Raw genomic sequence first — 14,583 nt, 5'->3', positions numbered from 1 at the left:
AAGGAATAATCGAAGAAGAGAGAAGTCACGTTGGGCCGGTGTTGGGTTTTGTTTTCCCTTTTGACAAATTAATTGGGCTGGACATTTAATAACTGGGCCGTCTTATAAATTGGGTCTGGCAACAATAAGCCACGCCACCGCCTAAGTCAAACAAGCCCATTATCAACTCGGTTCCCCTGTCAATTAGCCTTCACCGCCCACTGGCCCCACTCCATGCTCCCAAGATAGAAACACCGAAGATTGCAAGATTGTAACTTTTTTGTATCGAATGAGAAAGAAAAGGAAGATCATGGGACATAGTAATAATACGGTACTATTGTGTCTTGTTTTTTCTTGTGTCTGGTTTTCTCTTGTATCTTCAATGTGTAATTACTTTTACGTTTTCGAATTCCAGGCGAGAAGGGTCGGCCAAACACGAAACTCAAATCCTCTGTGAAGGTTGCTGGATATGATAAATTTGATGATAGTTTCATAATAAACTTTTTTATTTTATTGGATTCAAGTTTTTTTAATGATCAATTATGCTGCAGCACAATGATTTTCAGAGAGGTCGTGGAAGATGAGGATGTTTATTTCGGTGAAGAAGCTGAGGATGGTTTCCGTGACGGTAAGCTTTGTTATGAATTGAGGAAGTTTTTGCGAGATATAGTTATATCTCGAGCAAGGAGTGCTTCTGAGGTTTATCCTTTAGTGTGATTAAAAAAGTTACTCTTAACATGAGGGTTGTTCCTTTAGTATGATTAAAGTTGTTATTCTAACCTGTAGGTGGGTAAATGCTCTTTATCACGGCACGTCCTATTAAGAAGTTTATTTTAAGCGTATGATTTCATTATGAGTTTTATGGACTGAAATTAGCTCCAAGGAGTTATAAGAGTTGCATTAGTTGCTTGTTGATTTAGAAGGATTTCTATTGAGGCAATATGGATATTGTGCGTGATTCTTGAGAATTGGCCTGCCGTTATTGTGCACATTTCTTTGAAGCTATGGATGGCATTCATGGTTTGTATTTTGTGCAAACATGAGACTTTGATGATTTGATATCTTGTCTCTGATTTAGAATCAACAATTTGTCATGATATCATATATCTCTCTGATTTGCCCCCTCCCAACCATCAAATGCCCCACTACTTTCATATTTGATACTGTGAATTTATATGTAAATAGATATGTGTGTGCACACAGAAAGTGTAATCCAATCCCATGTGAGTTTCTTGTCAACTCTTCTGTTCGCAAAATTGAATGTATTTGGTTATCTTCACTTCTGTAGATAGTTTTGCTGGTTCATCTCATATTGTGTTTCTCGTCTCCCCATTTAGTTATCTTTTTATATTTTAGGATTGAATCTATGAATATACATCTTTGTCCAGTGTTCTCATGGAAGTGATGGCTTTCAATCAGCAAAGCTGCTGGCAAAATTGGAACCAGTGATGAGTTGTTAAATGAAGCAGGATTAGCAGCTGAAGCTGAAGAAAAGGAAACCCACTCATTTGAAATCGGCCCATCTCAGGTAATGCATTTTAGGTTCTGTCTTACTTCATTGTATGTAACCTTCAGTGAAAAGAAAAAGGTTCTATAGGTCAACTTAGTCTAGAATGGAGATGTCTGTGCTGCTTCGATAATTAGGACATATTGCCAATGTGGTTAATTTTGTTCTTTTTGGGATTTAAATTTAATGATTAGTTCGTTCTTTTCAGAATGTATGAACAATCATTAGTTAAGATAAGGTTTTGCAGCCTGATTTGCAATTCCTATATTATTTTTTCATGCAGGCTAATTTGATTTCTTATCAAAAAATAGATTGATAATGTTCATTCAGGTCCAGATGTCGATGAGTCAGCTGAAACGCATCACCGGGTTAGATAGAATCTATGTTGTTGGTTGGGGCTGTTTTGTCCTTTTGCTGCTCTTCTCCTGAGTGCTTATAGTTGTGTTTTTGTTTCACTAATTATGGGCACTACTATCTGAAGGTTTGAGATGAGAGGTAAATGTGAATTCTCCGTATGTTATGTTTTTACAGAGCCAAGTTAAGCTTTATCTTGGGTCCCCATCAAACAGATTATTGCAATATCTAGCTAGCCAAAGCTTAACAGTTGAAATCCAATTATCTTTAAAGTTGTCCTGGGAAGTTTAGTTATCAGAGAACATTCTGTTGTTCCTCTCAAGTCAAGCCAAACAAGCCAACAATTAATTATATGTAAGTTGACCAGAAAAGCCCCTTTGTTTTGTCTCATTCAAACTATCCCCAAGCTATCAATTTTTATGAAACGTTGTTTCCAGAGATGCAAGTAATCCCCAAAAGATTCCAAATTATACTGTAAACCTGTCCGGCCCAAGAACAACAAAAAGGAATAGGTGACTGAGAGACTCTCTTCTGTTTTAAACAAGGAAACATTTCGAAAATTTGGGTGAGTCCGACAACCGACTGAGAAATTTCTGAGTTCTGGGTTGATTTGGGGAAAAAAGAAATAAACCCCAAGTACCAATTGCTTCTTTTTCTCCTGACCTTCCCGCTTTTGAAATCTTTCTTCTACTAACGACAACAAGTGAACCTAACCCGTTGTTTAATTGAGTTTATACATAGCAGTTGAGGTTCACGTGCTCTTTTCTGTTAGATTTAAGACTTGTTCAAAAGGTTGCTATGTGCTCGAGTAGTTTGCTTTGTGTTGAAGTTGAACCTTCTTAAAGTTCAATAATTATCTATTGATGGCCTTGCAGACTATTTTTAAGCTTAAGCATATATATAAGTTTCCTCATCATGGAAAATTTAGTGCTTCAGTTATGGCTTAACATCTGCTGTATATGAGTTTCCTTTCTACTTTGTAGGTTCTGATGTTACTTATGATTTATGATATGCAGTATATGCTATTGACCTGATTTACTGATTAACATTGTGTCAAGTACGCTTGATGCATTCTAAGTTTGTTTCTCCCACAATTGACAGACAGAAAATTTGTGCACTTTTGATATGCAGAAAATATTCAAACTTTATCATGCTATTTGACCTTTTGAAGAACAGAATTGAACACCAGTTGGCTCCATCATCACAAGTATGTAGCATTTGTCTTTGACTAATATGCCATATAATAAAATCCAATGATGAATGATTTTATTACCTTCTGTTCGGAAGATCCTATATGCCACTTATTTTAAAGTGAAGGTCCAGTGTACAAGGCTGTGGGGTCTAGGACAGCAGCAGGCATTGCTTGTTATGAAGTGTTCGTAGGATGGTAAACAACTCCTGTGCATAAGGTTTTCATAGTGGACGGGGTAGGTGACTGGCAGAATGTACACAACCTTCTCACATACAATTGCAATAAAACAATTTTAGTACGATTCCAAGCCTCCACCTTAGAAGTTACTGTCTTTTTATATATTAAAAATAAAGTTACTTTAAGAATTTTGAATTTTATCCTAATGTTTCATTGATATACTATCTGAAGCAAAGTTACTTAAGTTCATAAATAGGCAGGGGATTCTTTTGTATTGCAGCACTCCCCAACCCTCCCCTCCTCAACACCTGAAAGGCCAATTTGCAGCAAAGCATATTGATATTTACTTTCACGAAATTCCAAAGAACTAATCATAATTTACCTAAACTTTTGTTTGGTACTGAAATGCTTGTTGCATTAAAACCCAGTCGAGGGATGAACTGTTTAAAGCCTGTCAGCATCAAGAAGTTGGTGAGAAGCCCCACGAAGACATACTTTAGGGAGGGAGAGGGAGAGGGAGAGAGAGAGAGTTGCTGGATGCCTTTTGTGAATTCGCCATACGTTGGAGGAATTTTTTCTACCTATAAAAAGACCTGAACCTTCTAGCATTTGACTTCTTTTGAAGACATCACTTGTGCCTTTGCCTATATATAAATTGCACTTTGCTCACATATGCTCGACATACAAAGGGAGCTATTGACACCTATTGGCTACTTTTTTCTCAAAGTGAGAGACAGAGTAGAAAGCCAACCATAATACTTGTGCTTGAAATGGACACCGCTTCAGGTAGTGGAGACTGAGAAAGAATAAATAAACATTTGCAGTAAAGATAGACCGAGTTTTGAATGGAGTAGTTTCTCAATATTCTAACAAAACGCTACTGCCTTGGTTTAGTCAACCATAAGCCATCTTCTGAATCTGCTACACAGCATCAAGTGGACTTAGTCCCATCTCATTTTTTGGAAAAAAAAACTTGATCATCTTAAGAAAAAGCAGTGAAGGTAAATAACACCCGTTCTTTAAGGCTTCCGCAGTGGGTGGATAAGGGGACACGTAAGTAAGATGTACGCAAACTTTACTCTCACATAATATGTGGAAGGATTGTTTTTAAGAATTGAACTTGTGACCTTTAAGTTATACCTCTGCAATTGGGCCACATATTCGCTGGAAGAAAGGACATAAACTTGCAGGGAAAAACGAGATTAGGGAATTTCAGTACACAGGAATCTCATATTAATGGTCCTTTATCTGTAGCTTGGACCAAAGGTATGTTGTATGAAGAAATTTAGGAGCCAGTGAATTCAGAATTGCGAGTCTTGATGTCGTTAGCTTGAATAAGGTATATAGTCAATTCAATGTGAGTGTGTAGGTGGTTCTTGAGTTAATAAACAAAAGTTATAGCTTAACAAGTATAGGTTAGATTTTTGAGTTGAAGACCTATTGCAGCATAAGATTGAATTGCGTCGTGCTACGTAGGTGACAGCATCAGACTCTTTTTTCTTTATAATGTTCTTCTTTCTCGTATTATTCCTTCTTGGCTTGACCAGAAGTTTCATCATCAATGACATGGAAGTAATATTATATGCTATGTCTACAAATTTTTTAAACTGCAGCTGGTCCCCTAAACAACCCTTTTACCACTCGTGCACATAAGCACTACATGATTACCTTTTTAATTATGTTAAGGTGAATCACTAAAAGAATTCCTATGGCTTGGAATTTTCAAATGCAACAACCACCACCTTTTCTTCTTGGAACTGAAACCAAAACTAGACAAAAATTTCATCACTCGATTTTGGTTGAGTATCTTTGAAATGATCAAGGATAGACTAATCATCCTAAAATCTGTAGTCTTGCAATGATAGGTTACTAAAGTATGTTTTTTATATTGTTTCTTCTTGTATTATGGAATGGTCAAAAGATTAATGTCTCTGGAATCTTTCTTTGTGTAGGTGCAGGGTGCTTATGATCATGTATTATAATCATTCTTTGTTTCACTGCTCTCCCCATTAAGTGAGTTGTCTCCCCCCCTCTCTTTTTCTTATCAATACAAGGAGATGGATTGTTAGTGATGAAGTGATCACATTTTGATATATTTTGAGACCAGGAAAAAGCAAATGCAAAGCTGTGGATTGACAAGATTCGATCTCCTTAGTTTCGTTGAGATAGATACCCATTGTTTCTCTCTTTTCTTGATTGAGTTGTCTGTTATAGGCTTGTATATGTAGAAACTTGTAAGGTCTTTCTTGACTGAGAAATGCTCACATCTTTTTAATATTGCTGAAAGGTTATGACTCTGCATATTTAGTGCTAAAATATGCAAGTTTTTTAATCATGGCATCTTTCTATACAATAATGCCATGATCCCTTCCTTGCTATGATTGGAGAAAGAAAATATTTAAATAGACATGAATTGGTACTCTAAATCTCCAATATGCTAATCATTTCAGAATTTACATAGAATTGGTAGCAATTGCATCACGCAGATTTGGGTTGAATGTACTTAAATATTGTGTTTCATTGAAGAACCTTAGCAAGGAGTTTAGGTCTAAAGCTACTGTGCCTATGTTACTTATTTCAAGAATTTTTGCCTAAACAACTCCAATTTAACTGATCTCATCTCACTTGTCACAATTTTTTTTCCCTAATTGTTTTTCATGGATGCTATTATTTGTTGTGATTTGAAGAAGTTTTCTCGATTCTTTTTGCCAATGAAGGAAATTGTTGCCAAGGTAATAAATAGCCTTTATAGAGTGGGTTTGTTTAGCAGACACTTGCTAACTTATAAATTAAAGTTAATTTTTGTGCTAAGCCATCATTATGGCCATAGATTTGACAACACTAAAAAGGGTTGAAACATAACTCATATATCCTCTAGTCTTGGAAATTCTTTTTGACTGCACTTTGATTGGAAGATGAAGGCCTCACGCTTACACTTGGAGAACAAATTGTTCTCTTATTTGGTCATTCTTCTTTTCTTTTCCAATTTTGGTTATGGTGGCTGTCAATTACATATTTTGTGATTAATTGTATTTAAGCAGGATAAATTCTCAGTGCACATCATACATATTTGTGTCAATGTCCAGTTGATTGTGTGGTTGGGAATTCACAAGTGTGTGCAGTTGATTGTGTGGTTGGGAATTCACAAGTGTTTTTGAGTCCAAGATCGAATAAGTATAAGAAAGTTAAGTGGTTAAACATGTACGTGCATGTTAGTCTATATGCGCACATGGGTGCGTAAACATGCACGTGCGTGCACACTAATAGTCCCTGATCATATCTCCTCAACAAATGGTATCGGAACCGATGGTGACGGTTAAGTGAAGGTGTGCCAAAGCCCTTGGTGGGTTTGGGCTTAGCTCGTTTGGATGGCTCAAAAAGAGCAAGTATATGCAACTTCTTAACAAGTGGTATCGAAACTGATGGTGATGACTGAGTAAAGGTGTGCTAGAGCCCATAATGGTTAATAGAATTGAATGGGTCATAACCTAATAGATTAAACTTTTAAGTTCATATGGGTTCTAAACACGTAGTGATTTCCTATATATTCTTGTTCTTTGGTGCACCAAGTAGTGGATCAACTTGTGACCTATGTAGGAACAAGAAAACTGTGCACCTAAACATGCTCAAACTTCTACTGATATATACACTGGAGCGACCATAAAGAAGAATAGCTCCGAAAAGACACTAAAGTTATTCACCTACATATATTTCTTAAGTACATTATTCAGATGCTCAATTTTCTTTTCATAAACAAGTCATGGTGTCACTGTACTTTTAACAGAGTACTCTGTTCATGTGATGCTTGAGCTCATATTCCAATATTAATTCCATAACTTCAACCTCTTTGTTATTACTAATTAGGCCTGTAAATGTGCTTATCGAATAGGGAAACACCCTGACACGATACCAAAATAGTCTAATTATTGGATGGTAATCGGGTACCCGATCTGATAACTCGACCCGTGACCCGGACCCTATAGATTTAGGTTCAGATCAGATAAAGTTCACGTTAACTATTGGGATTCCAGACAATGTAGGTTTGTAGGTTGGTTCTATATCATTAAAAAAAAACAGTCAAGCAAAAGGCGAATCTCATCATCTGTACTCATATATTGTTATGAAACTTCATTGAAAAGCATCTGCCTTACCAGCTGTACCAAAAACACTTTGGCATCAATCCCCTAAACTGTGCTTGAGGGGAAAAAAATATGATCATAGATATTGGTTGTATTATGTAATAGAAAATCAAGCAATCAAACTCCCAATTTTTATTCTCATAACCTAGTCAATTCTTTGGGGGTTCTAAGGTGCATAAATATAAGATTAGGGTGTAATTTAAGTAGAAAAACACTGCACAAAGTCCATTGCGTGGCCATAAGGGTATTTGCTGCTCTCAGTGGGAATCGAACTGACGACCTTCCGAGTCCATATAGTTTGATCTCGTATAGATTACCAACGAGGCTATCACCCAATCTTTTAACAACTAGGTTATCTTCTTTATACTTATCAATCAAGTATCTCCAACAAGTGGTAGGAGAGACAAATGAAACCAGTGACAGTTCTTTTAACTCCTTTATAATGCTCTTGAACTTGCCATAAGATTCCAACATAAAATGATATACCACCCCCCATAAAGTAATTTGTTTTCAATTAGCAATTGTACTCTATGCCACCAATTTCCTTCTAAGCCGACCCATTTGAAGTTTTCAACACACTCAAACATTAAAACTCTTGTTTGCATGGCTGCAGAAATCAATTTTCAATTTTGTTTCGTCCATCTTTCGGTCACCACTTAGTGAGTACTCATTAATTGGGGGACATTTTTACATGATTATATGAATGTTGAGATAAAGTATTGTTATTATATTATTATAACCAACCCACCATTTGCATTATTGTATGCATTACAAAGTCAAAGGACTTGGACAACTTTTTTTTTTTTTTTTAATGTTTGAAAAATTAAACAGAAATCCTCAACCGTAAAGAATTTATCTCCGACCAATTCGATAATTCCAGAGTGGTCAAAAGATTTGGAGAGTTGGCTTATGGTTTGATTCTTGTAAGCAATACCCTTGTGATCACGTGTTGAACATTGACTTAATTTATCCTGTCATCAATGAAGAAATTTTTGTGCGCGCTTGGCCATATCGAATGTTAAAAGTGCAATTTAAAAAAAAGAAGAAGAAAAGGAAGTTGGCTTATGGTAAAAATCACTGGTTTTATTGATTATCAAATTTACATAGGGAAGTGGAGAAATCATGATAACAAACACGAAGGTATTAAAGGAAATAACTGCTATAACTGGAACTAGTCTCTTTAATTATTATACCAACTGCAATACTCGGCCTCAGTATTATTTGAAAAGGCCTTTCTCAATTCATTTGACAAGAGAAAATGCATCTTGGTCATCTTCACTAGTCCTAAAACCCTACCATTGAAAGATTAGAAGGAAAAAGAAAGAAGCTGCATTGATTTCTATATCAGTAGCCATAGAAGTATTGGAACTGGCATTGGCCAAAATTGTCCACAAATGGTCCTCCTCCTCCTCCTCCTCCTCTCATTGCTGCATTCTCCTGTTCTTCGTGTAATCCATCAAACTACAAGGCATAAATAAAACAAACAAGCACTCATAAAAATAGGATTCCAAAACATTCTTGTTTGCTTGCTTTGAATTATTATTTGAAAATGTAAGAGAAACACAAGAACTATAAGAAGACATACCCAGAGCTCATCCTCGTCTTCTTCTCTGGTGGAACCAGCAACCTTGGGAATCTCACCAGTTTCATCATTTCTTGCAAACCTTCCACGTATGCGTGGCCTGTTGTCTGCTAGTGTTTTACGGCAAGCATACTTGGGAAAAGAAAAACAAAACCAGCCACATTAATTATTTGGATTGAGTTATGTGAAAAAGGGGAAGTATTTTTTCTGTTGTTGTTTTGCTATCTTTGTGAAATGATTACCTTGATAGTCTTGTTGAAGTTCCTCTGTGTACGCTTGGCTCTGTACTTGGAAATCCTTTCTTTTCTCTCTTCTGCACTGTAACGCCCCACTTTGAAGTTTGTGTCCTCCATGAGAGAAGAACACTCTGAAGCTGCTGCTAAAGGGCTTGAGAAGGACCTCTGTGTAGTGAGATGTGGTTTAATGTTCTAAACACAAGGTTTTCTTTATTAATAATATGGCAAATGAAACAGAGAGAAAAAAACAGAGCAATTACAGGGTTGAAAATGTGATTGAAAAGGTATTCTAATTACCTGTAAATCACCAGTGCTGCAGACCCTCCTCATGTGGGTAGAGAGAAAGTTGTTTTCAGGTGAGCTTAGAGCTTGATATTGGTAATTTGGGGACTCTAAGAGAGTATCAAACTTTGGTTGGAAGAGAAATCCTGGCTTTCCATCAAAAGAGTTGCTACTGAAGCTCCTCTGCATAAGCTTTGCAGTGTGTTCCACACTAGTACTACTGTAACTGGGAGGCAAGAAGGAGGAGTTATTGTAAGAGGAGTCAAAACCACCCCCTTGGCATTCCTCAGTTTTATCCTCTAAACCATGTAACCCCAAGAAATCTCCATACCCATTTGTCAAATTTGAACCATTAGTTAGTTGCTGCTGCAAATGGGCTGTCTGATAAAGGCTTAAATTCTCCATTTGATGGGTTGGAGGAGAAGAAGAGAGAAAACCATACCCAAACTTGTTGATACAAGGAGAACCATCTAGTTGGTTTTGGTGGTTTGGGATGTTTGAGAGTTCTTGGAGGATATCATCAACATTAGAGTCACCAAAAGAAGAAAAAGGGTCAGAGAAGAACTGAAGATCACCACCATCACAGGACACCACTTCTGGGCTTGAATGGTGGTAGAAAGAAGAACCATCAACAACATAAAGATCAGAAGAAGACATTCCTAAAAACCCAATTGACCACCTGCAACAAGTGATGAACTATATTTATTGTTAAATGCTTCGTCGTCTTCTTCTTCTTCTTCTTCTGATCCTGCAACTGCTGCTACTGTTGTCGGTTGTATGATTATTTTTGTTGGGGTATTTTGTCTCTCTTGTTGTTGTGTATTGAGAATGAACCCGCCACCGAGAACTGGTGACACTTGGGAGCTAACTTTATTTATTCATTAGCTTCACAGTTGACACACAAACCTTACAACATGACAAAACGATTTTGAATGAAAACACAAACTCAAATATGGAACGACTCGACTACTGCTCTCTCTATATATATGAAAAAGGACGAGTCTTTTCATATTTATGGTCTTACCCCACCACTTCTCTCAATAACAGTGTTGTCCTGTTTATTTTATGTATTTGTTAAAGTACCCCCAAATGCTGCAAGAACCAATCAAAAACGAGTATTTGAATAGAGAAGTCTTGTATTCAATGAAGAAGCAAAAACGACTTTTCTTCTTATAGAGAAAGAGGGAGACTTTTCTTGATAGCTCTATATTTGTAAGGCGTCGATCGTTCTTTGTACACCAATCGGAGATCCTGTCAGTGTTGTGAGTTCTGCGATCGTGGACGATCATGGCGTCGCAGCAGCATTTGGAGAAGATGCAGCTTCGCCAGAACTTCCGTAATCTCTGGCATACCGATCTGATGAGCACTATTCAGGCTGACGCTCCGTGTAATGAACTAATTTCTGTTTCTATCACTCTGTCTGTCTCTCTTTCGCCAGAAGTACTTGTTTGTTTATGGCTCTGATTGAGTGTTGCTGGTTTCGTTGTGGTTGCAGATTGCTGCCTTGCTTTATGGTGGTGAGTATTATCGGATCTGTTTGTGTAATTTGATTTGGATTGTAGATCTGGTTATGTTATTGATACTGATTACCTGAATTGTTGCTGTTAATGATTGTTATCTTGATGAATTTATTAAATGGGGATTCAAGGGGTCGATAATCGAAACCCTCAAGCATTAGGTTGAAGCTACTTTCAAGTTGTACCTAGTAGATTACTATTAGTATTACCAGAAAAAACGTTATGGTACAGAACCACTTCTCTCTAAACATGTCCTGTAGATTCCAAATTGGCCAACTTGTGACTTTAAGCATCTGTTTGTAATGCTCCACCCTCTTCTGCATATATCATCTATGGTAAGAATCATGCCCCAAGTGATTTCCCAATTGAAGATAGCTACTTTGGGAGACATGCTACTTTTCCAGATGTCTCTCCAAGGGAACTCTTTGTTTCCAAATTCCAGTTAGATTTTAACGGTTCTCTATTGTGTAAAGGATATTAGTTGATGGATCGTTTCTATGGTAGTATTCCATTGCAAGAAGGCTTTATGTTAACTGGATCCATATTTGGCCTCTTCATTCATCTTGCTGTACTTGCTCAGTTTTTTCACTTTCCAGAATCGTGTATGTTGCAACTGTTTTACTTTGCAATAGCATTTGTAATTTGCTTTGCTGATGTGGCATCTACAAATAGGATTATCTTTTCTGTTTTGATAAGTCTAAAAATGGAGTTTAATGGCTGCGTTCTTCTGGACTCAAACTTGTTTCTGGTAGGGTTAAACTGGAACATCTTTTTTTTGTTACAATTATCACTTCTAGATGTTTTATGCAAGGAAGTGTGGAATTTGGTCCGCCTGAATTTTGTGTTCTTGGCACATACCATATTTGGTGCAGGTGGATAAATTAAAATTTTATCTTGCTTTTGTTTCTGTCGTAACTTTTTGGCCATCTAGAAATTTGTTTACCATGTGCTCGTAAGCCATCTAATCATGAGTTACATTATCTATTGTATGCATTGCATCTACTATTTCTTCCAACCATTGCAGCGGGCCATGTGTATCGTACTTGCTTCGCAAACGAGCTCTTTACAATGATATGTCAAGGTGATTAAACTCATTTTTCCCTAACTATCAATCTAAATTTCCAGATATTTTGTGTAAACATTTTGTTTTTTTCCCCCTCCCATAGGTATGTATGCTGTGCTGGTTATTTGCCTTGTAGTGGCAGGTGTGGTGAAAGCCGGTGTCCTGAATTTTGTCTTGCCACTGAGGTATGGAATTTAATAGCCTCTGGTCATGATTTCTTCGCGTTTGAGCGATTCTTTGTTTACGAGACTTTTCATCGGATGCCAAGTTGCCATCGCCTGAGTTTTTATAAGCTTGAAATGGGGTTGGCCAGTAGACTTATTTATTAAAGAGATGTGGTCCAATCTGCACAAGTGCCTCTTTTTTTTCCTCCTGGAATCCTTTTAACTTTTATCATATTTATTCTCAATATTGAACGCATCTTACAGACGAACATGTGTTCAACTCTTAGAAACAGTCTCTCCATATATTATGTGGGGGTAAGGTCTGCGTACATCTTGTCTGTCCTCAACCGCGCTCACTGCGGGAGCCTTGTGCACGGTTGTTGTTTACCATTTTATCATTGAATGCATCTTTGGACCAGAAACATTGGTTACAGTTTGCCAAAATATGTTGAAACATTTGGCCAATTTCTTTGGAACTGAATTTCAGGATTTAAGTTGATGGGGCTTTCTCTTGTATGGCATCTGTGTACTTGGATAATGTCCAGGTCAGATAATGAGTTTTAATAGATGTTACTACTTCTTTATCACACTTTTGGTATAGACATATTTTCTACAGAGAGCAAACAAGTGAAAATCTACTTGATGGTTCTTTAAAGCTTGTTTCTACTTTTTGGTGCATGATACTCTCTACCGGGAAGGATGAGTTTCAAAATTTGATGTTGTGTTGTATGACCGTATCAACAAACCATCTATCTCCTTGAGACAACATTATTTGAAATGCCGTGCTTGTTACTTTGTAGATGATTTGTCTATTTTGTTTTGTAGCTCTACATAGTTTCTTTAGCTTGATTTGCTGGTCATGGGGAACTTCTGTTCTTGTCGTAATACTTCCATTGGTATGTGATTGAACTTCCAGGTTTTCTGCTGCTTTGGAAATTCAGTGGCCTCTACCCGCTTCCTGTTGCAAGATGAATTTAACATTCAAACAACACAGTGTGACAATTGCATTATTGTAATCTCTCTCACAACTCTCCCTTTCCCTCTTTAGTTATGGGTACTTTCTTTTCACTCTTTTCCTTGCCACATTCAGGGTTTCATGTTCTGCCTTCAACAAATTGCGTGCATTTTCTCCATTGTTGCGATGATTGTTGGAAGTGAGGAAATTTCAGAAGCTTCTCAGTTACTGTCTTGTTTAGCAGAAATGGTGTATTGCACGTAAGCATTTCCTTTCTTGTCCATCTTTTAATATTCTTTGAAGTGGCCTAAAACTTCATTTTGATTTTTTTTTTATTTTATATTTATTCCTTTTTGCAGGGTTTGCGCGTGTATGCAGGTATGCAAGTGATTCGGAAAAAATATATGGAATTGGTAAAGACTAAAGATGGCATTACTTGAATGTATGGTCCTAACTTGGTTTTTTCAGACGCAACACAAAATTGAAATGGACAAAAGAGACGGCAAGTTTGGCCCGCAACCAGTGATGGCAGTGCCTCCTCATCAGCAGATGTCGCGAATCGATCAGCCATTCCCTCCTTCGGTTGGATATCCACAGCAACCCGCTTACGGACAACCCTACCCATATCCACCTCCTCAGGCTCAAGGCTACCCACCTGCAGGATATCCTCCAGCAAACTATCCACCTCCTGGTTATTCTAGGTGATTTGAAGAGAAATTCGATTGCTAGCCCATATGATTATTTAGCTGAGTTTCATGTGGTTTGTGAGGTGGCCTTTCTGCATTAGATCTTATTTACCTTTTCGATTGGCAGACATCAGGTTTCCTATTAGCATGGTGGTTGTTTTGAACTTGCTTTTGTTCATAATAGAATTTAAACGAGATGTAATGTTATATTCATGTCCATTATAAATGCTATGCTGCATTCAGTATGTGTTTATGCTGCTACATTCTGTATGTATTTATGCTACATTGATTTTGACTGGTTATTTGGGAAATAAACTTTCAGTATGTATTTATGCTACAGTCAGTATGAATTTATGCTTGTTCGCATGGATTAGTTTTAGATTATCTTTTTGGTTATTTGGGAAAACTACAATACTAGTAGGGTTTTTTTTTTTTTTTTTTGGTAACATGGGACATGAACTCACAACCTCTCGCTTACACCTAGAGTTGGTGCGGTCAAGTTTACTATCTCTCTACCCTAAACTCATTATACTTATGGTGGTTAAGCTCTAAACCCTATCTATCTGATTGAGACGAGTCAATGAGTTCAAATCTCTTTAACCCCCTCTCACCCAAAATAAAAGAAACAAAGACAAAGGCTGCATTTTTGAATTATCTTTGAATTTCCTTGCTCATTTTTCTAAAGCAGGTAAAGGGCCTTTATCTTGTTGATTCCACCAATCTAACACATAAATTCCTCACGAAGAAAAG

General features: G+C 37.1%; 2 protein-coding genes and 1 long non-coding RNA gene across 5 annotated transcripts; 2 read left to right on the top strand and 1 right to left on the bottom strand.

Moving 5' to 3' along the window:
- Nucleotides 1-161: 161 nt before the first annotated feature.
- On the top strand, nt 162-5,741 carry LOC120016476. Its single transcript, XR_005471989.1, has 7 exons — nt 162-299; nt 395-438; nt 531-607; nt 1,368-1,507; nt 2,972-3,047; nt 5,162-5,222; nt 5,317-5,741. It is a non-coding gene; the product is annotated as an uncharacterized LOC120016476 (long non-coding RNA).
- Nucleotides 5,742-8,410: 2,669 nt separating this feature from the next.
- LOC120016986 lies at nt 8,411-10,434 on the bottom strand. Of its 3 annotated transcripts, none has more exons than XM_038870011.1 (4): nt 9,464-10,434; nt 9,173-9,358; nt 8,934-9,062; nt 8,411-8,809 (listed from the first exon to the last, which is right to left on the bottom strand). In XM_038870011.1, exons 1-4 carry the CDS (start codon nt 10,103-10,105, stop codon nt 8,693-8,695), a joined length of 1,074 nt encoding a protein of 357 aa, XP_038725939.1. In that variant the 5' UTR covers nt 10,106-10,434; the 3' UTR covers nt 8,411-8,692. The 3 variants fall into 3 exon arrangements, with proteins under 3 accessions (XP_038725939.1, XP_038725941.1, XP_038725942.1); XM_038870013.1 differs by having other exon boundaries at nt 8,411-8,785; XM_038870014.1 differs by having other exon boundaries at nt 9,173-9,331.
- A 164-nt stretch (nt 10,435-10,598) lies between these two features.
- LOC120016988 lies at nt 10,599-14,172 on the top strand. The gene is made up of 8 exons (XM_038870015.1): nt 10,599-10,835; nt 10,944-10,965; nt 11,990-12,046; nt 12,132-12,213; nt 13,109-13,204; nt 13,283-13,407; nt 13,507-13,525; nt 13,616-14,172. The coding sequence occupies exons 1-8, from the start codon at nt 10,736-10,738 to the stop codon at nt 13,850-13,852; spliced, it is 738 nt and encodes a 245-aa protein (XP_038725943.1). The 5' UTR covers nt 10,599-10,735; the 3' UTR covers nt 13,853-14,172.
- The last annotated feature ends 411 nt before the right edge of the window (nt 14,173-14,583 follow it).

Source organism: Tripterygium wilfordii, chromosome 15, assembly GCF_013401445.1.
Source record: "Tripterygium wilfordii isolate XIE 37 chromosome 15, ASM1340144v1, whole genome shotgun sequence".
NCBI classification, from domain to species: domain Eukaryota; kingdom Viridiplantae; phylum Streptophyta; class Magnoliopsida; order Celastrales; family Celastraceae; genus Tripterygium; species Tripterygium wilfordii.
The sequence above is the reverse complement of the archived record's forward strand: the minus strand, read 5'-3'. Positions and strand labels throughout refer to the sequence as shown.

Coding starts and splice junctions, on each gene's coding strand:
- LOC120016986 (XM_038870011.1), bottom strand. CDS start 10,105: ATGTCTTCTTCTGATCTTTATGTTGTTGATGGTTCTTCTTTCTACCAC. Junction 9,359..9,463: donor GCAGCACTGGTGATTTACAG/GTAATTAGAATA, acceptor CCTTGTGTTTAG/AACATTAAACCACATCTCAC. Junction 8,810..8,933: donor AAGACGAGGATGAGCTCTGG/GTATGTCTTCTT, acceptor TATGCCTTGTAG/TTTGATGGATTACACGAAGA.
- LOC120016988 (XM_038870015.1), top strand. CDS start 10,736: ATGGCGTCGCAGCAGCATTTGGAGAAGATGCAGCTTCGCCAGAACTTC. Junction 10,836..10,943: donor TATTCAGGCTGACGCTCCGT/GTAATGAACTAA, acceptor TTGTGGTTGCAG/ATTGCTGCCTTGCTTTATGG. Junction 13,205..13,282: donor AGTGTGACAATTGCATTATT/GTAATCTCTCTC, acceptor TGCCACATTCAG/GGTTTCATGTTCTGCCTTCA.